General features: G+C 35.4%; 1 protein-coding gene and 1 long non-coding RNA gene across 11 annotated transcripts in view; both read right to left on the reverse strand.

The window, feature by feature from the left end:
• Nucleotides 1-3,423: 3,423 nt before the first annotated feature.
• LOC127863532 (uncharacterized) lies at nt 3,424-10,231 on the reverse strand. 5 transcript variants are annotated; one of them, XR_008041084.1, is made up of 8 exons: nt 9,533-10,230; nt 7,906-8,003; nt 7,487-7,650; nt 7,132-7,330; nt 6,613-6,695; nt 6,380-6,400; nt 6,108-6,190; nt 3,424-5,053 (listed from the first exon to the last, which is right to left on the reverse strand). It is a non-coding gene; the product is annotated as an uncharacterized LOC127863532 (long non-coding RNA). The 5 variants fall into 5 exon arrangements; XR_008041083.1 differs by having other exon boundaries at nt 7,906-8,006; XR_008041086.1 differs by lacking the exon at nt 7,487-7,650 and having other exon boundaries at nt 7,906-8,006; nt 9,533-10,231.
• Nucleotides 10,232-13,252: 3,021 nt separating this feature from the next.
• LOC127863530 (uncharacterized) overlaps nt 13,253-27,827 on the reverse strand; it is a 37,783-nt gene continuing 23,208 nt past the window's right edge. For 4 of the 6 annotated variants that reach the window (XM_052403072.1, XM_052403074.1, XM_052403078.1 and 1 more), the window contains 4 exons: nt 17,050-17,175; nt 15,964-16,089; nt 14,186-14,281; nt 13,253-13,583 (listed from right to left, as the gene is read on the reverse strand). In XM_052403072.1, the coding sequence (XP_052259032.1) occupies nt 13,414-13,583; nt 14,186-14,281; nt 15,964-16,089; nt 17,050-17,175 (518 nt within the window). In that variant the 3' untranslated portion in view covers nt 13,253-13,413. The remainder of the gene's footprint in view (nt 13,584-14,185; nt 14,282-15,963; nt 16,090-17,049; nt 17,176-27,827) is intronic. The other 2 variants (XM_052403077.1, XM_052403075.1) reach the window with 2 other exon arrangements.

Below are 27,827 nucleotides of genomic sequence, written 5' to 3' on the forward strand. Positions count from 1 at the left end.
TATTCTGACGATATATATATATATCCGTCACGACCAGAAAATTCCAAAATAATTCCTCATTTCTTCTTTTGCGCGGCTGCATTCTTTTGCGCGGCTGCATTTCAACTTTGCATTAATCCACTGTGCGCAATAGGGCAATAGGGCATGAACATGATAAAGATACAGTACAGCAGATCAATCTATTACATATCATGTTATATAATGACCAACACTTCTACTTTTAATTGTTTTTAGCAACCGCTTTGAAGTTTTTGTATCTGCGTGTTCCTGTTTCAGAAAGAGTAGCAGTAGGTAAGTCAAATCATGTCTAATACAAAGTTAATGTCACATTCCTGGGAACTATTTTGTAAGCCAATCACTCTTGAATTTATAAAATACATGTCTTACACTTTGGTGTCTGAAACACTAAGGTGCTTTCTAGACACAAATTGGATTTCAACTTTATTAGATATTGTTTGAACCCTGTACGCGCGTTAAGACAATTTTTGAAATAAACGGCTTTAACCAAAACCAACGCGAAAAAATGTCCAATATATTGTTTATTTTTCAGCAACGAATGTCACTTTAAGATAATGCACAAAACTGAGTCTTGCCTGTATATGTAATTCTATTGACTGGTCATTAAGAATTTAAAAACTCAGCAAAAAGTATTTTGTGGCACGGCTTGACTGGACAACTATTAAGGTGGACAATAGTGACTAATGACACAAAGAACTGATGTAAGAAACTAAACAATTTATGATAATAGTAAACATCATTAACAACATGATTACCACTGGAGTATATCAATATTGACCCAAACAAATGTTCTGGCCATGAGTTATCAAATTTGTCGTTTGGGTTTTCAAAACATCTATGACTTGATGAACATTAACAGTATGTGGTGCTATTGTTCCAGTTAGGATGTTCACTATCCTTGGTGGATGATTGTTTTTGATTTAACGAATCAATATAATTCTGTTAACACGTTTGACTTCTTGCTTAATCCTAAGCATCTGCGCTAATCCTCCCACGCTTTTGCATTTTGTTTTAGTTATAAATGTCCACACATCTGTTACTACTTATATCTTTCAGCAAGCTCTAACGTCAATCTATGAAAGTTTCAGGATTAAGTGTTGCACGTCTTATCCTCTTCTTACCATGGATATAACATTAACAAGGTGTTTCTATAAACATAAAGCTTGATATGGCATTCCATACCCCTTAAACATGTCTCATGACATTCTCTCCCTTTAAAAACTTGTCGTGTACATTTTCAGGCATTAAGTCCATGTACGTTACTTAATAGATACCGAATTGTGCATTATTGAGTTTGTGTAGCAACAAAGAAGTACGGTAATATACGCTTAACTAATGTAGCGGTCCATCAACGTCTCTTTCTGCTCGAAGATACATTATTATAAGTAATACGGCCGATCAACCCGCAATTAAGGCGTACGCCTGGCAGATGCTAGTTTGTTAAAATATAACACTACCGACAAGTGTTATACACTACCGAGACGTTGTATTACATCCTGAAACTGCTTGGCCATACACAAAGACACACACACACACACACACACACACACACACACACATACTTGTAAAACCTTCCAACCGGGGAAATGTGTTCTAAACCTACCAACCGGGGACCACCATTTCCACATATTCTAGAAAGCTTAAAGTGATAAAGAACATACAAGTTTCGAACCTAAAATACGATTTTGACATAAAAATTATGATAAATAGGGTAATAAATCAAAGAAAATTTTACATGCACACCGGGGAATTATGTGCGTACCAAATGAGGAACTGCGATGTGTGCCAACTGGGGAACGGTGTATACCAACAGGGGTACTAAGTGCGTACCAACTGTGGAACTTCAATGTGTACCAACAGGGGAACTTAGTGCGTTCCAACTGTGGCACTTCAATGTGTTCCAACTGGGGAACGGTGTATACCAGCAGGGGTGCTATGTGCGTACCAACCGTTGAACTTTAATGTGTGCCAACAGGGGAATTGTGTTAACCAAGAGAGGAACTTAAGCGCGCTATCACCGTGGAGCTTCAATAATGTCCAACGGGGAATTTGCGTTTACCAACAGGGGTAATTGTGTGTAATCTTGGTACCGTTGTTAATAGGACAATGGCGTGCACGTTCATGGATAATATTTAAGTTAGTACAAAAATTGAAAAGAATATGTATGAAACAATATTTAAATTAAATATGTTTATCATATGACCTTATATAAGTTATACAAAAATGCCTTATTTGATTGACTCAAATATTATTCACATCAAAATAAGAATAAGAGACAAAACGCAAATCAAACAATACATTAATGACTTCATTAGCTATAAGCCGACTACAAGCATGCAAGTGCTGCATTATACCATAACAATCATGGTGCAATTAATCAACAAATGAATACAATTCGTTCTTAAAACTAAAAAATAATGTTATTTTTTTCAGGCCACGCTATTTGTCAAACCGAATGAAGGAGAGGGGAGGCGGCTTATTTGTTTAATTCCTTTTTTCCATCAGAAAAAAGCATTCACGATTTTCACCTACTATGAAGTTTTTTATCCTAAAAGTAGAACTGCCCATATGCATATAGATTGAGTAGTGTAAATTTTCTTTGTCCTTACTCTGAGATTATAAAATAACTCATGCATTTAAATTAAATTAATCCCCTGAAACAGGTAAACATCAGAAAATTCATTCACACGCATGGCAACTTCCACTTCACTTAAATTGTTTTAAATACATTTATTGCATTTTTAAAAATAATAAAATCTGTAACTTTAAACAATCATGAACGTTTCACAACGAATGTGGCGAGGCCTGAGAAACTAAATAGTTAAGTAAACTAGCAAAACGACTTGATAACAATGCATTTTGACGCGACAGTAACTTAGTCTACGGCGGTAGGTCAATCTGAATAATGATCAGTAGTTATTGTTATAATATATGTATTCCAATTCTACAACTGTGATACCATTACACATGTGCTGTATTAAAAAATACAGTATGTATGCACTTGTTTGAGTAGAGAATGCCAAAAACGGGTTAACGTTAATAATGAACTTACATTTAATTCTACCTGTCGAAATAACAGATTATATTTTAAGGAAAATAGTCACTGGCAATCGCTTTGTTTTCCCTTGCAAACCAAACACCTTTTTTAAGATTTGAATTCACGTATTTTTTTCAAACTACCTTAATGTTAACCAACTTATGTACCTAATTTTTGCATAAAATATAATAGAAAGAGTGTATTTTAAGCACTGAAAAATTATGCCGATGTGTCATCCATATGTTATTTGTTGAAAACAATATAAAAGTAATAATTAATGTTGTTATACACGTATAATCACCGCTGACTTTGACAGCATTATCATTATATAAAAACACTAATAATTAAATATGAACCAAAGCAAACACTTATCAAACACGTAGTTTAATATTATTTTGAATCACTTACATTATAGTATATATACTTACTGGGAGTGCACATGTGGATCAATTGTTAAACCCTTGTTGGTGCCAACTTAAAAATAATATGTACCAACAGGAAAATTATAACAGTGTGACTCAATTCTGAATATACAGAACCAAATCGAACAAGATCAATTTCGCATACATGTCAAAACACTTAATTACATTTCAGATGGCAGATAACATGGTTAACATAATGACTAATCACTTAAAACAACCGACAGTATAGCATCATATCGCAAAGTGTATAAACATTATTAATTATTAGCTTTGTGCCTGCATTTACACATCACATATAAATATATGTTTCAAATATGTTGTGTTCTAGGTAATCTAAGTGTGTGTATATGAAGAGTATTCGAAAAAACAAGTAAATAGCTTGTGTTAGAATGCATAAAAGAGGTCAGTCGCAAACGCGATAAATTGTTTTAACAATATCTTAGTCTGGGAAATGGGTATGTTAATTGATCTTTAACCATAAATGAGAAAAAAAACATAACTAAATCTGGCATCTTAGTAATTTTCATCGTCGTTGAATTATAAACTTCAATAAAAACATGGGAAAAAATGCATAACTCCTCGCGAATTTTTGTAGATCAAGCAATTTTGATATGAAAATATATATAAACATACCAATTATATACACAAAGCAAATATGTGAATTGATAGCTAATGTGAATATCTACACGCAAAACAAATGCACAAAAATCTGTGTAGGAAATTATTGTAATATTTAACAACTATTTAATCAATTCTAGTGCGATATTTACGCAATAAGTTACATTTTGGTAAATGTTTACTTTAAAATAACTATTAAGTACTCAACTACAAGTCAGACACCTGTCATTCAAAACAAATTTTGTAAAATTGACAAAATATTCATTTGTATTCTTCATATTATAGCAGTAGTTTAGCAGTAGTTTTTTTATTTTATTTAAAATGTAAATTTTATCCGACTGAATTTTTTGTGTGCCTTCTCTGAACGTTTAGCCTTCTAGATTGATTTGTTATCATGTTTGCTATATTCATTCATATTCAACAAATTTAGGGTAAAAAATAACTTGTATAGTGAGTAACTCGTAGAAACTCGTAATAGAAAGTACAAAGAAACACTCATTGGCCGAACTATATACCAATCCTAATTTGTTCGGCGATAAGATTATGAACAAATATCGTTTTTGGCAGAACCGTATTAATAAAACATTCAAATACAATAAGCACACATATATCGTTTTCGAAAAGAGTATATAGAACAAGAAAACACAAAAAAATGTGGCAACTTCATCCTTTAACGTATTCTCCTAAACGTGCATTATATGTGTAATATTTTTTTAAGTTAAAAGTCCCCGTCGCTTTTTTGTTTCAATAAAATTTCTGCAAAAGTCTTTGACATTTTTCCAACTTCTGTTGCGAAGGTCATTCTCACTTTCAATTCATGCAAGTATTTCTTTTTTCTCTGGTAATTTACCCATTATCAAAAAACGATCAAAGTGTCTGTGAACAGCTCCTTTTTCGTTTTCACTCCATTGATTGTTGGCTGCTTGTTATGTTCTCCTGGTATTTGAAGTACTCTTTTCTGTACATGGATAATAAAACACAATATGACGTCGCTAACTGCCATTTGTAAGATATTCATATTAAATATATATACTTCAGTACAATTTTTCATAGCAAAATTACGACAAAAGCGTCCAGGTACTTACGGCACCTGATAATGACATAGATGTCACACGACAAATTTGGAAACATTATTTTGCCTAATGAATCAAACAATTACTTTTTTAAAAATTGGCTGAATACACCGACGTAGCATGTCATTACATATACCAGGTTGTTCCAAACATGTTATCAAATTTCGAAAAAGTATACAATGAATATTTTTTACAGATACTAATAAGACAAAATGTATGCACGGTTTAATGAAAGGTATTGTACTTCTCTGGACAAATGTGTTGGAAGAAAAAAGAACTGGTGAACGGACTGTGGTTCACGGTAAATCATGTATGTATTGTGCGGTGGTGGGTATAAAATGAACTATCTTTTCTTACCCATGTCAGAATGTATCGTATAGTAAAATATCGAGTAGACGCTATTGTTTTTTTGTTGTTAAGATAAAATATCAACCAATGTCCATATGTAACACGCAAGTTAAATTTCCTAATGTCTCAGAGTTTCATACACAGTAATTGGCAGCGTATAAGTCTTATACTGAAAATTAAAATTAATGATATTACACTTCTTGGATAAGCGATGATTAACGTTTTTGTGATTATGATGAAGTCGATGTTTATAGACTACAGTGGTTAATACACATGCTCACCAGTTTCATTGACAAGTGTAAATTCTAAATTCTTTGTGTATATGAAGATTTTGAAAGACAAGTAGTTCATAGTCACTACAACTGGTAAACAATATTTTATTCTTTTAAAATTCGCATAACGTGTGCTATAACATGTTAATATAATGATCATCGACGTACGTGTTATGTTAAGCCCAAATACTAATTAGCATCACCCGGAATAAATATTGGCACAATATAATTTAAGGCAAAATTACGCCCATTTCACTGAAGACTAAACCAAACCAGAAAATACCCCTTAGTAGCTTCGACATAGTGAAATATTACAAACCGTCTCATCGACTTCTTCCGTGTGCACGGGGGTTGTTTGTCCTGGTTCCTGGCTGTCCGTAGATCTAGTAGTCATTGTGTTGCCTATTCAAAACAACAATAAAAAATGGTATAACACATAATTTACTCAGGGTTAAAATGTTCGTTATTCATGAAACCATTTAGTACAACACATTGGCATTAATTCTTTGTACAACAATTACAATAATTTCATGATGTTCATAATATGATTTTAAGAATGTGTAGTAATAACAAAATCACTGTGAAACATACCCTTTTTTGTTCCGTACATTTCTGAAAATGCAAAAAAAAATACACATTATCAGACAGAACGCATTTCAAGTAGAGCTTGACGACGTTCAATGATAAACCATTTTAATTCACGGCTGAAAGGTATTTAACGAGAAAATACGCCTTAGTAAGGTAAAATTACGCCCATTTCACTGAAGACAAAACCAACCAGAAAATACGCCTTAGTAGCTTCGACCTTGCGAAATATTACAAACCGTCTCATTGACTTCTTCCGTGTGTATTGATGTTGTTTGTCCTGGTTCCTGGCTGTCCGTAGATCTAGTAGTCATTGTGTTGCCTATTCAAAACAACAATAAAAATTGGTATTACACATAATCTAGTCAGTGTTAGAAAGTTCGTTAGTTATGAAACCATTAAGTACAACGCATTTGTATCAATGCATGTGTAGTAATAACAAATCACTGTGAAACATACCCATTTTTTTGCTCCGTGCATTTCTGACAATTCAAATAACAAATACACATTATCAGACAGACCGCATTAAAGTAGAGCTTGACGACGTTCAATGATTAAACATTTTAATTCACGGCAAAAAGATATTTGAATATCTGTATTTAAAAAGAATAACTCATGAATGAACATGAATGCAATCATGAAACTGATTGGCTATATTTATAAAAATAATAATTCAAAAGACATTTAAAGCTAATTTAAAATGTGATAAATATCAGTGATAAATTCATCACAGATGACGTCTTAACAATAGAATGTACCTTTCTCCATGGAAGTGTTGGTACTCCATAATCATATCGGAGTTCCTCGCCAATTGCAATGTCTCTGTCGGCGAAAGTGCATAGATGGGGAGTTTGGTTGACTTCAACTATTTTCATTACACAATTTTGTTTTGCGTCTCCATTTTCGGCATCATTTATCATTCGACCCTCGTGGAATATATCGTTGGTAGCGTCAATGCTGAATAAGACATTTAAATAAACACTTCTGGTGCTTTAAACTAAAATAACGCGCATGCCAAATTTAATTATTATGGTGAAAAAACTAAAGATTATTCTTCTTCTAATGGCGTGATTTAAACGTTTGATGTGCAAAGTAAAGCTAATTTGTAGTTACCAGCAAGATTTGTCTCTGTATTTAAAAAAGTAAATGAAGCTGCCTTGACCCTCCTGTTCATACTCCTTTTCTAATTGCATGTTTTACTCGTGTTATCAGATCCCCTTTGTATTCGAGAAGAAAGTCTCCTTTTTTAAAAGGCTAAGTGGCAAAGACTCCTTCGCCTGAAATATTTATATTTGTAGACATTTTATATTAATAATCACTTTGGTCAAATAATTGAAGGCTAGATATAGGCGCCAATAGTGTTTTATTCATAAATAATCAATAAATCTTTATGCTACTTCCATACTTCTGCCCAGTATTAAGTAACCCAATAGTCCATGTTTGTTTTCTTCTTTTTAATGGAAAGGGGCTACGATGTTCTTTTATTATTTCTAAACGTGTTTAAACATAACCATATACAAAAATATTTGTACCTATGACATCATTGACGGTTTTTACTTCAAAACCTGGTGGATCAACGTAATTCTGACAGTACGTTCTTGCGAGATCAAGGGGACTTGGACCCTTTTGGCTACTAAATGTTAAAATGGAAATGTCGATGAGAAAAACAACAAGAGCTGTCAGAAAACAGCGCGCTCGACTATTCAAGTGCTTGACAGTATAAAGTAAGCCACCATGGGGAAATTGTTCATATTCAATAAGGTCAAGGTACTATAGTCATATTCTAACTGGAAGAGGACCATAATTGAAACATATGGATCCTATGTCAATGCCATGTTACTTGTGAATATGTTACTATGTCGTAATAAATAAGTTTAAGCCAAACATATTGATCGCTTATGTTTTAAAGAAATGGTTAATTATAGACGATTCTGAGTTCAGGTTTCCACAAAACATATGTATTGAACATTTGTAAAGATATAAAACAAACTAATAAGATTGTATTTCAAGTTGGGGTCATGTTGGTCAAGAAGTATGCAAAATATGAAAGCAGCATGTCAAGGGACAATTAAAATATTTGAGGTGGTAAGCAAACTTTAACAAAGAATTATTAATAATATGCATATTCTAAGTGAAAAAAGGGGCCATAATTCTTACAAAATGTTGTTTACAGTAGTCTGCTCTTGTTTATAGATTGGGGTCATGTTGGTAAAGAAGTATGCAAAATATGAATGCAATATGTCAAGGGACAAAGAAAATATTTAAGGTGGTACGCAAACTTTAACATAGAATAACCAATAGTATGCATATTCTAAGTGAAAAAAGGGGCCATAATTCTTACAAAATGCTTTTTACAGTTGTCTGCTCTTGTTTATAGATTGGGGTCATGTTGGTAAAGAAGTATGCAAAATATGAAACCTTATGTCAAGGGACAAAGAAAATATTTGAGGTGGTACGCAACTTTAATAAAGATTTATCAATAATATGCATATTCTAAGTGGAAAAGGGGCCATGATTCTTACAAAATGCTTGTTACAGTTGTCTGCTCTTGTTTATCGATTGGGGTTATGTTGGTAAAGAAGTATGCAAAATATAAAAGCAATATGTCAAGGGACATAGAAAGTAATTGCGGTGGTACGTAAACTTTAACAAAGATTTATCAATAATATGCATATTTTAAGTGGGAAAAGGGGCCATAATTCTTACAAAATGCTTGTTACAGTTGTCTGCTCTTGTTTATAGATTGGGGTCATGTTGGTAAAGAAGTATGCTAAATATAAAAGCAATATGTCAAGGGACATAGACAATATTTGAGGTGGTACGCAAACTTTAACATTCCAACGCTCACGCTCACGCTAACGCCGACGCCGGGGTGAGTAGGATAGCTCCACTATATATATATATATAACGTAAAACACTGTAGAGCTCTAGGCAGTTTTCGTTATATATATATAACGAAAAACTGTCTAGAGCTCTACATTGTTTTACGTTTATTTAAAAAATATATTCGTGAAATATGTACCGTAAAACAAGCTTTGTAATCAAATGATATTAATATAAATCGATCTTTAGAATTCGTCTTCCAGTATTACTTTAAAGTTTACATAAAAACGCTTTTTAATAGCAATTGAAAGTTGTAAACATAATTAAAAAGCTTACCTTAGTTTAATGCGTTTGTTCGCTCGAAACTCCATTTTTCCAACTTACTTTCACTAAATGATATAAATACCGAGTGTATGATTTTTAAACAGCGCAACCGGGGAACTGTTATAAGCCTGGATACACACTCGATTGTAATTTGGTCAATATTTGTGTATATTTTGTGCATGCCACAAACCCGCTAATCGGGGAAGGCGTTGGATTTCTAATTTAAATTGACAGTTTGGTATTTCATACACGTAGATTAGAGATTTTCGCCTAAAACCAACCGGGGAATTCCCCGGTTGGTAGGTGTTCCCCGGTTTGTTGGTGTGTATTCATACGATTTTCCCCGGTTGGTAGGTTTTACAAACTCACACACACACACACACACACACACACACACACACACACACACACACACACACACACACACACACACACACACACACACACACACACACACACACACACACACACACACACACACACACACACACACACACACACACACACACACACACACACACACACACACACACACACACACACACACACACAAACACACACACACACACACACACACACACACACACACACACACACACACACACACACACACACACACACACACACACACACACACACACACACACACACACACACACACACACACACACACACACACACACACACACACACACACACACACACACACACACACACACACACACACACACACACACATACACATACCGGTTTATTTGATGAAATATTTGAATGATAAATACAGACAGGCAACAGTTTTGGTAACTTAAACCCATGCATCAATTGTATTTTTCAATATTTTGCATTTTAAGATACGAGTATTCTACATACATTGTGAGGTGCATACCTCGGGATGTCCCACACAGAGCACACATGTATCAGGTTATCATTTAGAGGTACCATCAAACAATGTTTTTATTACGTATTCTTCATCACACAGATGTATACCTTAATCAAATTATGCCTAATTCAATTAACAAATTTGGTGTATCACAAAGAAGACTTTTGGAGGTGTGTCGATCGGTCCAATTTTTTTTTGTTATTTTGCCTTTAAGTGTATAGCCTCAAAATTTAATCCAGGAAGGCCCCCGAAAATTGGTTCGCAGCAATTTTTCGTGGGTCAGTTGCGTTACGCTAAACCATCTTTTTGTTTATTTAGGCCTTTTTCAATTTCATTCGACAGTATTTTGTGCTTTTTAATGCGTATTCTAATGTGTGTACGGACTAACTTATGAATATTAGTTTAAAGATATTAATATCTATAAATATAATCCACAAGAAACGTCGATTTAAAACAGTTTATTCCTCCAAAAAATACTCCCAAACATTTTTATGACAAAAAGTAGTTTCAAAATGTATTTACACTTCGAACAATGTCAAGTTCAGACAATATCATCTGGAAACAAGAGTGCCAAACTGTCATAGGATACGCCCTTTTGAAGGTTTTGGACATCATCTAGACACAACTTCTGACCAAATTTGGTGAAGATCGGATCGAAACTACTTCAATTAGAGAGCAGACACCATGCTAAATGCTTGAAATGCACTAAGTGACCTCATGACCTAGTTTTTGACCCGGCATGACCCATATTTGAACTTAACCTAAATATCATGTACACAAAAAAAACTACTTCAATTAAGAGAGCGGACACCATGCTAAATCCTTGAAATGCACTTGGTTATCCCGTGACCTAGTATTTGACCCAGCATAAACCATATTCGAACTTGACCTAAATATTGTCTAGATACACTTTCTGACCAAATTTGGTGAAGATCGGATGAAAACTTCTTTAGTTAGAGAGCGGAAACCATACTTAATCCTGAAATGCACTAAGTGACCCCGCGACCTAGTTTTTGACTCGACATGACCCATATTCAAACTTAACCTAGATATTGTCTAGATACAACTTCTGACCAAGTTTGGTGAAGATCAGATGAAAACTATTTGAAATAGAGAGCAGAAACTGCTGTGGAAACCGCCCGTCCACTCACCGGCGGCGTCCACCCGCCCGCCAAGGGTGAAACTATAATACGTCCCGTTTTGAAAAACGGTCGTATAAAAAATCAAATTATAGATGTATATTATGAAAATCAAACACTTACTTTCTTCAGACACAAATTATATAGAAGAGTCAATACCACAACATGAAAACGTTTAAGCAAAATATATTCATACATGAAACAATGCCTTAACCCTCCCACCTAGAACAAATGTCAAGTCCAGAATATCATCAGGAAAAAATCTAATTACAATTGTATATTATAAAAATCAAAGACTTAATTTCTTCTGACACAAAGTATATAGAAGAGTGAATACCACAACATGAAAACATTTAAGCAAAATATCTTCATACATGACACAATGCTTTAATCATCACACATAGAACTAATGTCAAGTTCAGACAATATCATCTGGAAACAAGAGATGTGTTTGTCGTAAACACAATGCCTCTTCTGCGCCGCTTTGAAGTGATATATTTGACCATTGACATTGAAGGATGACCTTGACCTTTTACCACTCAAAATGTGCAGCTCCACGAGATACACATGCATGCCAAATATCAAGTTGCTATCTGAAGGGACATAGAAGTTATGAGCATTTTTTGAAACCTAAATGCGAAACCTAAACGCAAAGTGTGACGGAAAGACAGACAGACAGACGGACGGTCCGATCACTATATGCCCTCTATCGGGGGGCATAAAAATCAAATTAATATACATGTCACAATGCCTTAACCATAAAGAAAACATAACAACAATTGTGCAAGTATGATCTGTTAATAAAGAAAATGGTCCAATGTTTCAAAGGAATTTAGTAACTCATAAACTATTGCAGAGTAAGTAAAACATGTTTATTGAGAATGGAGAAAAAATAGACCTTGTTGTACAGTGTTACTTGCTAACAAAAACATGGTCAATTCGGTTCGCAACTCCGAACTAAAGTAAATTCTACAATGGAAATCAATTTGACGAGCTTTGCAAAAATTAAGAATTTGGTCGTATGAATAGTTATCTTCAGCCAGAAAAAATCCAACTGTTTTACACCTGTTTATAACAAATACCACCATCTTGTTTTCATACGAGTAATGCCCCCTCCCAATTTTGTATTATTTCTTTTAAGCATTGCTGCTTTGCATATAACAATATTGATTTAAGTATGGAGTATATGGCGTGTTAATTACTGTTTTTCAACCAACCGAAACCATTTTTACAAAAAATATATATATATATTTATGTAGAAAATTGTAGAGAATCTTCGTCTAAACATGCCATTTCAAATATCATAAATGAAAACGGATCTCAGATTTACTCTTCTTAAAAACATATGTATAGCTCTGGCATCAGAGATATGAAATAGATTTTTTCTGAAGTAAATCTGAATGGAAATCAATATGACGAGCTATGCAAAAATTAAGAAGTTGGTCGTATGAATAGTTGTCTTTGGCCAGAAAAATCCAACTGTTTTACACGTGTTTATAACAAATACCACCATCTTGTTTTCATACGAGTAATGCCCCTCCCAATTTTGTATTATTTCTTTTAAGCATTGCTGCTTTGCATATAACAATATTGATTTAAGTATGGAGTATATGGCGTGTAAATTATTGTTTTTCATCCAACCGAAACCATTTGTAATCTTTTCCAAGATATCATTGGAACAAATCGTCAAATAAAATTTCATGCAGATCGGACAATTAATGTGACCTCTAGAATATTAACAAGGCAAATGTTGATGCCGCAAGATGGACAACGGGCAAAAAGCGATCACAAAAGCTCACCATGAGAACATTGTGCGCAGGTGGGCTAAAAAGCTATAAAATCATTTTTGTTTTCACTTTTCAGCAGTAATCCAGTTATGAATCGTGTTTTTTAATTTTTTTCCATGACAATCCGTGTAGAATTTCATATTTTTGCATTACTCTTTCACAGTCTTCACGCTTAAGCTCCTTCCTCAACGCAATATTCGTTTTGAACAGCGTCTTCAAAAGATGACTCTGGTCTTCACCGAGTTTCTGAAGCCTCTCTGAAAAAGTAATAAAATCATATTCAATTGCCTCTTCTGTTCCTTGATGACCACCAACAAGCATCTCAGAAATATAATAAGTTATAAAAAAGTTCATCTCAAAACTGTTCCAGAAGATGAACCATGATTTAAAGGTGATCTTTTTATTTGAAATGCTGCTTGTAATTAATCAAATGAAAAGTTGCACAATATACTATTCAGAATGTGACTTTCTATTGAAACAAAAGATCTGAAGTGATATCACTTGAACATTTTCTCAATTCTCTTGAAGACATCTAAAAAATAATTATGCTTAATATAACCGGATACTTTGAGTAATAGTTACTTAGTAATAAATGTCCACACATTAAGATGTATCCATTTATTAAGTTTCATTTTGATATGTCTTACAGATTTTGAGTTATGAGCAAGATTGAAGTAACGATTTAAAGATAAGCTAGGAACACCTATGAAGCTTCTTGGCAAAGTTAAATTGTGTCAAAGTAGAGTGAGCTTATTTCAATTACTGTGTTAATTGTACATTCATTACGAATTTTTAAACAAAAACATTATACTGTGACTTTCAGGAATACCGTTTTGTTGTTGAAACAAAGCCTACTTACTGGGATGACCCGACATGGTTACAGTTGTGGACGGCCCAGGTTTTGCATGTGGTTGTCTTACTGGCACATCATGGTCTGTGTCAGAAGATTCAGGGTCTGAAAGAGGTTCATTTAAAAAATAATCTTCCTACACTATCTTATAACAAGAGATTGCCAAGCAATATTGTCCCCTACCGGTGAAACTCCACCATTGTCAGTGATTTTGTTTTATAAATTTGTTGCCATAGCAACCAGAATTCTTGACCTAGGAACCAAATGAAATGACGTGCATACTCTCCATATTGCATTCTATCCATGTTTCAAGTTTCATGAAAAAATATGAAGAACTTTTAAAGTTATCGCAGGATCCAGTAAAGTGTGACGGACAGACAGACTGACACACGGAGCGTAAACCATAAGTCCCCTCCGGTTTCACTTGTAGGGGACAACAAGGATATCAGTAGTGCTAATGGATGCTTCCCAAATTGGCCATTATGTTGAAACAATGACCAAGTTATATCATAGGAAATTAAGATCGCCAACCCTTACCTTCACCTTTGGGTCTAACTAAAGGTCCTGAGACAAGAGCACCGCATACCGGACGCCAATGCTCGGCTGCGGGTGCAGTTAAAAAAAATTTTAGGGGCCACAGTGACCTTGACATTTGATCTAGTGACCAAAAAATGGGCGTGGAGTGTGGAACTCATCAATGTGCAGCTACATATGAAGTTTCAAAGTTGTAGGTAGAAGCATTTTGATTTTTTAGCTCTACTGCCAAAGGCAGAAGAGCTTATGGGATGGCATGGTGTCTGTGTGTGTTAGACGTTGTCTTGTTTATCCGATAAAGTCCAGTTTTCATGCGATTATTTTCAAACTTACTCAGTGTCTTTATATTAATGAGGACTCAAACCTTATTGATTTTCAGGTCACTGGGTAAAAGGTCAAGGTCACAGTGACTCGAAATAGTAAAAATTTGTTTATCCAAAAAGGTCCACAGTTTTTATCGGATTCTTTTGAAACTTACTCAGTGTCTTTATATTAATAAGGACTCGAACCCTATTGATTTTCAGGTCACTGGGTCAAAGGTCAAGGTAACAGTGACTCGAAATAGTAAAAACTTGTTCATCCGATAAAGTCCACAGTTTTCATCCGATTCTTTTTAAACTTACTCAGTGTCTTTATATTAATGAGGACTCAAACCCTATTGATTTTCAAGTCACTGGGTCAAAGGTCAATGTCACAGTGACTTGAAATAGTAAAATCTTGTTTATCCGATAACGTCCACAGTTTTCATCCCATTCTTTTCAAACTTGCTCAGTGTCTTTATATTAATGAGGACTCGAACCCTATTGATTTTCAGGTCACTGGGTCAAAGGTCAAGGTCACAGTGACTCGAAATAGTAAAATGGTTTCCAGATGTTAACTCAAGAATGCTTAGGCCTAGGATCATGAAACTTCATAGGTACATTGATTATGACTTGCTGATGACCCCTATTGATTTTCAGGTTGCTAGGTCAAAGGTCAAGGTCACAGTGACAGTGTTTAAAGCAGTAGAGCGATTCAGGCCCTCATGGGCCTCTTTTTTAGTTATTGTTGTCAAAACGTGCAGTCGAAAAGTGTAATATACAATTTACTGAACAGACATTGTGAGGTACGAGGCACACACACACGCACTAGAAACACAGTACATTAATAAAGAGGTATCCACCCAAATGCACTCTTTATGTAAGTTGGTAGTGGTGACAAATCTCCACAACAATCCAATGAGAGCTGATCATTTAATACAATACCAGCCTTACCCCTTACGCTCGCCCTTTCTTCTCTGTACTTGTAACCAGATGTGCGTGAAGATTTGTCCTTTTCTAACAGTGCATTGGAACTTAAAGGTTCAGAGCAAGCTTCTTCGTCACCACCACCTTCATTACCTGTATTAAATAAAGCATTCTCCCGTCACTTGTGACACCCATTTAATTTTGGCATTTTATGTTGTCTTTACCTCTTGCATTGCATTCCATTGATATAAAGACAAGCTATTGACATAACCACTGTTTCTGGAAATATCAGAAGTGCTGTATCACTACCATCTCAGTAAGCATATACCCTACATTTTTACATGATTTACTCTTTTCAGTGGGAATCGAACCCACAGCAGCCAGACACCTTGGTTAACAAACACAATGCTTTAAGGTATATGCAAGGTATAAGGATTGATATCTGGAAATGTTAAAACGCTGTGAGGTACAAGGCACACACAAACACAGTAGAATGCTATTTACTCAACTGAACACATACAGACAGAGGTATCCATAGCCTATTGTAAAGATAAAAAAAATATGAATCAACGATATGGAGGTACTTATGACCAAAAATGTCTTGAAGTTCTGCAAACCTAGCGCTTAAGGCCAAATTATCAAGGTCCATGAGCACACGTATTATAATAATCAGACCCACCTCAGACGCTTTAGCCTTTGGTGGTTGTTATGAATAATGTATATTATCTTTCATTTATTGCGTTTTGCTCATCGAAACAGTTTTCTTTTTTTTTTAATCAAGCAGTTCACAACATTATCATTCATAGGTCACTCCCTAACTTACATGTACCATCTCTTCAGAAGCCAACAACTGGTTGAACACACTCAGAAGGGTTCAAACCCACAGCATTTAGTTATTGTTGTCAAAACGTGCTATCGAAAGGTGTAATATAGAATTTACTGAACAGACATTGTGAGGTACAAGGCATAAACAAAAAAACACACTAGAAACCCAGTACACACATATAGAGGTATCCACCAAAATGTACACTTAAAGTAAGTTGGTAGTGGTGACAAACAAATCTCCACAACAATCCAATGAGAGCTTATCATTTAATACAATACCAGCCTTACCCCTTACGCTCGCCCTTTCTTCTCTGTACTTGTAACCAGATGTGCGTGAAGATGTGTCCTTTTCTAACAGTGCATTGGAACTTAAAGGTTCAGAGCAAGCTTCTTCGTCACCACCACCTTCATTACCTGTATTAAATAAAGCATTCTCCCGTCACTTGTGACACCCATTTAATTTTGGTATTTTATGTTGTTTTTAGCTCTTGCATTACATTTCATTGATATACAGACAAGCTCTTGACATAACCACTGTTTCTGGGAATATCAGAAGTGCTGTATCGCTACCATCTCAGTAAGCATATACCCTACATTTTTACATGATTTACTCTTTTCAGTGGGAATCGAACCCACAGCAGCCAGACACCTTGGTTAACAAACAATGCTTTAAGGTATATGCAAGGTATAAGGATTCAAATCTGGAAATGTTAAAACGCTGTGAGGTACAAGGCACACACACACACAGTAGAATGCTATTTACTCAACTGAACAAATACAGACAGAGGTATCCATAGTCTATTGTAAAGATAAAAAAATATGAATCAACGATATGGAGGAACTAATGACCAAAAATGTCTTGAAGGTCTGCAAAACCCAGCGTTAAGGCCAAATTATCAAGGTCCATGAGCACACGTATTATAATAATCAGACCCACCTCAGACGCTTTAGCCTTTGGTGGTTGTTATGAATAATGTATATTATCTTTCATTTATTGGGTTTTGCTCATCGAAACAGTTTTCTTTTTTTTAATCAAGGAGTTCACAAAATTATCATTCATAGGTCACTCCCGAAGTTACATGTACCATCTCTTCAGAAGCCAACAACTGGTTGAACACACTCAGAAGGGTTCAAACCCACAGCATTTAGTTATTGTTGTCAAAACGTGCAGTCGAAAGGTGTAATATACAATTTACTGAACATACATTGTGAGGTACAAGGCATAAACAAACAAACACACTAGAAACCCAGTACATACATATAGAGTTATCCACCAAAATGTCAACTTTAAGTAAGTTGGTAGTGGTGACAAACAAATCTCCACAACAATTCAATGAGAGCTGATCATTTAATACAAAACCAGCCTTACACCTTACGCTCGCCCTTCCTTCTCTGTACTTGACACCAGATGTGCGTGAAGATGTGTCCTTTTCTAACAGTGCGTTGGAACTTACAGGTTCAGAGCAAGCTTCTTCGTCACCACCACCTTCATTACCTGTATTAAATAAAGCATTCTCCCGTCACTTGTAGCAAGCATTTAATTTTGACATTTTATGTTGTCTTTACCTCATGCATTGCATTCCACTGATATACAGACACGCTATTGAATTACCGCTGTTTCTGGGAATACCAGAAGTGCTATATCACTACCATCTTAAGTAAACATATGTTTTACATTTTTACATGATTTACTGTGTTCAGTGGGAATCAAACCCACAGCAGTCAGACACCTTGATTAACGAACACAATGCTCTAAGGTATATGCTAGGTATAAGGATTGATATCTGAAAATGTTAAAACGCTGTGAGGTACAAGGCACACACACACAGTATAATGCTATTTACTCAACTGAACACATACAGACATAGGTATCCATAGTCCTTTGTAAAGGAAATAAAAATATGAAACAACAACATGGTGGTTATTATGACCAACAAGAGCATCACATAGCGGGTGCCAATGCTCGGCTCGGTTTTAATTTTTGTTTTGACGTCACAGTGACCTTGACCTTTGATCTAGTGACCCAAAATGGGTGTGGCGTGTAGAACTCATTCATGTGGAGTTACATATGAAATTTCAAAGTTGAAGGTTGATCACTTTGATTTTAGAGCAAATGTTAAGGTTTTAACTCGATGCGGACGAGCTGGCTATGACAATACCTCGGGTTTTCTTCGAAAACAGCAGAGCTAAAAATGTCTTGAAGACCAAGTCAGCTCATAAGGCCAAATTATCAAGGTTTATGAGCACACGTATAATAATAATCAGACCCATCTCCGACACGCCTTTGGTGGTTGTTATGAATAATGCATTTTATCTTTCATTAATTGGGTTTTGCACATCGAAACAGTTTTCATTTTTTTAATCAAGCAGTTCACAAAATTATCATTCATAATATATATCCTAACTAACCATCTCTTCAGAGGCCAACAACTGGTTAAACACACTCAGAAGGGTTCAAACCCACAGCATTTCGTTATTGCTGTCAAAGTGCAGTTCAAAGATGTAATATACAATTTACTGAACAGACATTGTGAGGTACAAGGCACACACACACATGCACTAGAAACACAGAACATACATAAAGAGGTATTAACCAAAATGTACACTTTATGTAAGTTGGTCACCCGATACGACTCGAGTTAGTCTGTTCAACAGGCCTTAGGTTAACGGAGTTAGCCTGTACGGACAGGCAATGGTATTACCATCATACCATTTGGTATGGGGTTAGCCTGTAGATAACCTGGATAAAAGATCTATAAATAAATAGTTTATTTATAGATTACGAAGGAAAAGGGATAAGGTCACGGTATCTCGATCTCTCGATTATTTATTGAAAATAATGAAGAAAACGCCTTTTTAGGTCTTAAACCAATAAAGAATGGAAATATTGGTTATAAATTTATTTTTTAATCAATGAATTTAGAACATTTTAAGATTAAATATATTGCACACTGACAGTGAATAGATTAATAATTTTGAAAACACTAGGGATTTGTTTATAGTTTGATTATATTTAAGTATAAAATACCAAAAATAATAATCCAATTATTGTAAATAGAACAGGGTTTCATTCAATCGTGTATTTATTTATGTATTAATGTATTTTTTTATGAATTTATTTATTTTATTTATTATTTCATTCATTCATGCGTTCGTTTATGCGTTCATTCATGCGTTTATTCATTCGTTCATGTATTTCTTTCTTTCTTTATTCATTCATCTATTTATTTATTTATCTATCTATTTATCTATTCATTCCGTTTGTGCGTACACGGGCTTGTACATTGGTTTATTGGTTCGTTCGTTCGTTCGTAATTTCTTTCAGTCAGTCAGTCAGTCAGTCAGTCAGTCAGTCAGTCAGTCAGTCAGTCAGTCAGTCAGTCAGTCAGTCAGTCAGTCAGTCAGTCAGTCAGTCAGTCAGTCAGTCAGTCAGTCAGTCAGTCAGTCAGTCAGTCACTCAGTCAGTCACTCAGTCACTCAGTCAGTCAGTCAGTCAGTCAGTAGCGAGCGATAACAACAATAACAACAACATCATCATCATTATCATCGTCATCATTATCATCATTTTTTTTTTATATATATTTTGTATTATTTGTATTGTATTACATTAAATGTATATTATGTTAATGCTGCCACGTTAAAACAAAATGCATGTTGAATGAAGTTACAAAAATCGATTGGTGATATCGTCACATAGCAGGAGGAAGGGTGCCTTGGGTCATTTATGACATATCATGCCGACAGGGTGATTGATGTCGGTGTGTCATGCTACATTGTCCTGTTTATTGGACCCTTAATGCGATAAAGCCCCTTTTAATAATGGTGATAACTGTAATTTATATTGCTTAACAATAACAACGAGACTGCGAAAACAAATGCCACAGGTTATTTATTTGACTCTTTCTTCGTTTAAATTTATATTTAAAGTATATTGATTATCTGAAGTGTGACTGTCTTTAGTTTGAAGATTTAGTACGAAATTAAATAAAAACTATAGGTGTTAATTTACTAAAGCAATTGACTCTTTAACATGTTTTTTTTTTATGAAACAACGAAAATGGTAGCAAGAAGTATCCTTTTTTAACGATGCTCGGTACATATCCCGATCGTGAAAATTAAGGTTGAAATAAAACGTTATATTTAAATTACTGATTTTTTAAGTTTTAAGTCGCATATCAAACACATCAAATGTTTTATGTAGTGTATTGTATATTTACGTATGACAGTTTGAAGTCCTGCTGATATAATTTATAAATCATTAAAAAGGGCATATCATATTTCCCGTGCACTTTTATACACTTAATTATAGTATTTGCCGGGAAAGATAACCATATTGGAAGTAATCAAACTAAACACTTGTGTGCGTACATATAACTTGAACTACATTAAGCACTGTTCTATGCGTCCTCATATCAGTCATATGGCATATTATGTATATGTAGCATACGTCTGTTCTCAAAAATTGAACTATATAGTATTTAAGTATTTCATTTAGACGCAGTTGTCTTTCCACACATTCTAATCACACATGTATGACTACTTGCGTTACAATCTAACCTGTACTTTACGACAGAAAATTTAAGTCAGACTACTATATAACGGAGCCGGTCGATGTCTGATCTATATGAATGAACTTGACGCTCAAATGGATAAGATTTAGGGATCACAACCAATTTAAGTCAGACTAATAGCCGGCCGATGTCTGATCTATATCAGATAACTTTACGCACAAATAGATAAGAAAGGGATCACCACAGCAGGTTGCTAATACACAGTGTAGACTTCCGCTGTTTTATTGTTGAAACATGTATGTTTAGAAAGCATGGCCAAAATAATATGGAATCCAATTTTGAAATAAAAAATCGTCTGAAAATAGCGCCGTTGACTTGTTAATTGAAGAGTATAGATGGCATCAAAGAAGTGATTTTCTAGACACCTGGAGACAACTGAGGACGACACATACAATTAAGTAAATAATAAAACAACTAATAAACATCCTATGGAGGCAGATGATATCTTACTTAAAAGTCAACAGATAAGTTGAGGCTAAAAATCGTATTTTATAAAGGACTATAATTGCATCTTTGTCCAATTAGATGTCTTGCAAGCGAATGTTTATTTCAAATGTGGTATGTGCTGTGATAGAAACCAACTTTGCGCCCAAATTATTAAGTTATTTAATAACGTGCATTTAATTTTTTTCCTGGTATGTGAGAGTTTAAACTTGTATTATACTGTGAAAAGCACCCATGGAACTTCACCGATGTTATTTCTATTTAATTTTAATAATTTACACTATTTCAATTTAGAACGTTTTACATAATTTTATTTTGTATGTTTGTTACAACAATATATTTAAAAAGAAAATTAATACATTTAATTAACTAAAAAAAGCTAAAAGGTTGAACACAAAGTAAGTAAATAAATTATTAAATATATCAAAAAATGAATGAATGAATAAATGGCTGGCATGGCTGGCTGGCTGGCTGGCTGGCTGGATGGATGGGAGGGAGGGAGGGAGGGAGGGAGGGAGGGAGGGAGGGAGGGAGGGAGAGAGGGAGGAAGTAAGGAATGGAGGGAGGGAGGTCGTGAGTGGGAGGGAGGGACGGAGGGAGGAACGGGAGGGAGGAACGGAGGGAGGAACGGAGGGAGGAACGGAGGGAGAACGGAAGAGAGGAACGAGGTAGGACGGAGGGGTAGGGCCGGAGGGAGGGACGGAGGGAGGGACGGAGGGGATAGGGAGGGACGGAAGGGGGACGGAGGGCGGGGAAGAGAGAGAGAGGGAGAGAGGGAGCGAGAGCGGGATGGGATTGGGAATCGGGATGGAGGAAGGAAGGAAATGGAGGGAGGGAGGGATGGGAGGGAGGGAGGAGGGAGGGAGGAGGGATGGGAGGGAGGGAGGGACGGAGGGAGGCAGGAAGGAAAGGACGGAACGGAAGGAAGGAAGGAAGGAAGAAGGAAGGAAGGGAAGGAAGGAGGAAGGAAGGAAGGAAGGAAGGAAGGTAAGTGAAGGCAAGGAAGGGAAGGACGGAAGGAAGGAAGGAAGCGAAGGAAGGAAGGGAAGGAAAAGGTAGGAAGGAAGGGAAGGAAGGAAGGACGAAGGAATGAAGGAAAGGAAGGAAGGAAGGAAGGAAGGAAAGGAAGGAAGGAAGGAAGGAAGAAGGAAGGAAGGAAGGAAGAAGGATGGACGGATGGAAGGAAGGTTGGATGGATGGATGGATGGATGGATGGATGGATGGATGGATGAACAAACGAACGAACTCATGAACAAACGAACATAAATACATAAATGAATGAATAAATGCATGAACGAACGAACGAATGAATGATCGAATGAACGAACGAACGAACGAACAAACGAAAAAAAGAATTAACCAAAGACCAAAATCAAAAAAGAACGAAATAACAAAAGAACAAACAAACGAACAAACAAACGAACGATCCGAGGAACGAACCAAAGAACGAACGAACCAACCAACAAACAATAAACAAACGCACGAACGTCACAAACGAACAAACAAACGGATGGACGAACTGACGGACGGATGGAAGTATACATGAATGAATTAATTAAAAATTAGATAAATAGATGGGTAAATAATTAAAAAAATAATTAAATAAAATTACGTTCATACTTTTTGTTTGTTATTATTTTTGCTATTGCATACTTAAATATAATTTAACTACATGTATCAACAAATGCATAGTGTTTTTCAATATTATGAATCTATTGTACATTTCACAGGTATTTCAAATAAACCACGCGGTAACAAGATAGATTCACTTTAGCATTTATTATATTCAATCTTAAAATGTTCTAAATTCCTTGAATAAAATTAATATTTGCATTCCATATATCACATATTTATTAAGTTCAAGACCTAAAAGGGCGTTTTTCTTCATTATTTTCAATAAATAATTGAGAGATCGAGATACCGTGACCTAATCCCTTTTCCTTCGTCATCTATAAATAACCTATTTATTTATAGATCTTTTATCCAGGTTATCTACAGGCTAACCCCATACCAAATGGTATGATGGTAATACCATTGCCTGTCCGTACAGGCTAACTCCGTTAACCTAAGGCCTGTTGAACAGACTAACTCGAGTCGTATCGGGTGGAAATTCTCTGTACAAAACTTTTGATTTGTGACACCATATACAAATTCAAAATATCCAAAAAGATAATTGATGAAAAAACAATTCTGCGAGCAATACTTAGGTCGTCATAATTAGGTAGTCATAAAGACAGCCCTGTTGCCCAGTGCTTTGTTGTTTATGCATTATTTGTTACCCTAGCAGTTCACACGGTGTCAACAACTCTGACCTTAACATAGATATAGAGCACTAATGCGCTTTTTCTGCATAGCTGTTTTACCTAGCTTTTCGCCTTAAATGATTTTTACATAACGCCAGCAGACACGCGTGAATATTTTCGAATATTTTATGGGCTGATTCGAGATAAAACCTCTGAACGTTGGCTACATCACCGTGTCTGTGCTCAGCGCAAAGGATGTAGCACTGTTCAGTGTAAGAAATTCCGGACTACTCTCTGTATGTTCAAACGACACAAATTGTGGCCCAGTTACAATTACGCGTTAAAACCCATCTCGCAGAATTTCAGGGTCAGTACTCGTTCACTAAATCGTCCGGGGAATATATAATTGACTATCGATAAACACAGTTTTGCTTTCAAGATGAGAAAACAAACATTACCGAAATTGTATTGTGTCACGATAAGAGGAAAATCGTTTAGTTATCCAACCACAATGTTTGCCGTACTCGGTCAGCACGTCTGGAAATCGTTCCTGAACGCCTTGATAGGCTGCCCTTATTAACAAGTTTGCTATTTTGAATTCAATTCTGTTTCAAAAAGCATTGTCCAAAAATGTGCCATTTACAATTCGGAATGAGATTTGTAATGAACCTCGTCATGCGAAAATGGAGTTTATTCCATATGCGCCCATCATATATATAGCCCATTCAGCCTGCGCATCTCCCAGTCTGGTCAGGAGATACATAATGAGACCATAACACATTGAGTGATTTTATAGCGAACAGCATCGCCTTTGACCAGACTACGCACATGCACATGTTTGGTTTAAGATACGCTGGCCGAAACGCATAAGACCCGTTTTCGCATGACGCGACTATGAAAGTGTAATTTTGATATGTCGAAAGAAAACTGCGTTTAAATCAAATATTAACATACGATATGTTACGATATTGAAAAAAATACTCATAATAAGGCATGTGAGGACACATATGATGTGCACTCCCGTAGTATTATTTTTATCTAATTACACTAATGTGTGGTTTGACAATGATAACACACATTTCATGCAGTGAATATGCGACTTGCAAGTGAAAAAAAGCTACAATAGTTAAACTTTTGTTTTCAGTTTATTTATTTAGACATGTAAATTGGAAACTTTATTCAAAAGTCAGCATTTACGCCGACTACCTTTTTAAAAGATATTTCTTGTTATATTTAGTTGTTTTTTTGATGTTCGGTTTTAGCGATTGTAAAGCATTTTGAGGTTGTCTATAGTATAGATGTAGTAATTGGCAGAGCTCCAGATCAGGATTTGTGAAATTAGTAACGGTACTACCACTTACAGAAAGACAAGGAGTAACGCTTAAAATCAATAGGTACCTGTACTACCATATCCAAAAATACAGGTAGTACTGTACTACCCGTGTTCTTGGATATCGAATGGTGTATAACTGACTTTACAGAAACATTTGCAGCAATTATAATAAATATATGTAGCTTCTTAAACAGTTATTGTATTAGGTTTTCCATTCTGAATAATGATGCAAATACAACTATACATTTAAACTCATGACTAATACTTTTTCTTCATTTTTCTTGACAAAAACACAGTAAATGAACACTTATTACACTGTCTCATCCGCTTTCCATCGCGTTTTCTAACGTTTTAAGCCACCGATGCAATCAAATCGTTTAATATCGGGGCGATAATGTCTTTTTCTGGGTGTACCGATTTAATGTCAGGATGGTTAGACGACACCGTATGTAGTCATTATATGACAACAAAGTGTTGTTTTGAACCGCTTTCAGTTAAGCCGGCATTGCATTGCGCGCAGACATATTGTTTTTTACGGATTTACAAGTAACAGAAATTCACGTGACAGAATAGACAATACGATATGAACCCAGTCTACAACTTTTCGGTAATTTAAATTAACGAAAAGCGCCGTAAGGTTAGAGACCAACAAATCACGCCGCGCTGATGCAGACGTATCGATACGGCCAGATATTGTTCGTAAATGCGTAAAATGGATATAAAAGTCGTTATTGTACGTCCAGTTTATCAAAATAAATGCGTAAATCTTCATGAAAAAGGCGTATTTACGGCTGTACGGCCCTTATCTGGAGCTCTGTGGTAAACTCATGTTCAACGTTTTATAAATTGAGAACTGTGAATATAAACAAATTTAATCTTCTACTACAGCCGTAAGTACAAAAGATCGCCGCTGTCTGTTGAGAACAAAAGAACGTTTTCCAACGCCGCTGTAGAAGCATAAACGAGATTACGAAAATAGATAATTATTGTTGTATTTAATTGTTTTTAATATTCGGTTTAAGCGATTATGAAGCATTTTTGTTGTTGTCTATCGTATCCCTGAAGTTATTGTTGAACTCATGTTCAACGTTTTATAAATTGAGAATATAAACAAGCGTAACCTTATACTATTGCGTTGTTTCCCCGATTCTATCAATAGCCTCGGATTTTAAATGACCTGTACTACGTCATTAAGACGCAGCAGAAAGTGGACTAGTTTAATCATTTATAAATAATTTCATCCGCGAAACGCATAATACAAACTTTTTTTTTGATTCTTTGCTATATAAGCTCCGTTCAAAAATATTCCATTTAACACGATATTCACATAATGTTTCCAAATTAAGAATGAATATAGTTGGAGAACCCAAACCTCTTGCATAAATTAAACAACTATTTCTCGCGCGGATACGGCAGGTGTGGCGGGTAGTAGGCTTACCGTAGATAAGCCGAACTGACTTGAAATTTTCAGAAAACAACATTAGCTGTTCGCTACACGAACAACTGAAAAACGCTTTTGATATCATAATTGATTGAATTTTACGTCTTAATCGCACTGACATGCTTAAGAGTTTGTACTTGATTGTATAAATAAATAAATATATATATATATATATATATATATATATATATATATATATATATATATATATATATTATCGTCTTTTAATATAAGTCTGGTGCGCGTTTTGTGGTTACTCTTCGTTGACAAGCCATGCAGCGTGGCCACTTGTATCGCACATACATCACATACCACATAAGTGTTGCACATTTCACACATTTCAGCTGTGAAGTCCAGATCAGGGACGACACTTTCCTTTTTTATATATTTTTTCCGCACTTAAACCCAGACTCTTCTTGACAAATAATCAATTTAGGCGAAAAGTATTGTCCCTGATTTGCCTGTGCGGACTGCACATGCTAATCTGTGACGATACTTTAAGCACATGCATTAAACCCCCTTTTTATAGAGCGTGGCTCACACACATTTCAGCGGGCAGTATCCATGGTGCAGACACCAAGGCTTTGAACGCCACCCTCCGCGGCTATTTCAGTGACACTCGACATCACGTGACAAACTCCACCTACAAGAAGAGAGCAAGAGACTTCATCGTTAGCCAGTTCCAGGAGTTCGGTCTGCAACCAAAGGAGCACAAGTTTGTTGTTAATCAAGTACGTAACGGTATATTTTTACGAAAATAGACAAAATGCGTTTAAAACCAAATTCTCACAGCGAGCATATTACGTAAATGCCACTGATACAAAGTAATTACACATTCGTAACAACGTAGCCACAATCGATGTGCAGCTACCACTAAGCTCTTTATAATACATCCACTACCACTATCAAATTCTGCGAACATAGAGACGTAGAAATACAGCCATGAACATCCCACCCCTAACTTAAATCTTGATCTTAGGCTTGAATAACTGCATACCAGAGCCTCACGTATGCATCTACCACCGCCATCATCT

The sequence above is a fragment of the Dreissena polymorpha genome, unplaced genomic scaffold, assembly GCF_020536995.1.
Source record: "Dreissena polymorpha isolate Duluth1 unplaced genomic scaffold, UMN_Dpol_1.0 chrUn013, whole genome shotgun sequence".
NCBI lineage: Eukaryota > Metazoa > Mollusca > Bivalvia > Myida > Dreissenidae > Dreissena > Dreissena polymorpha.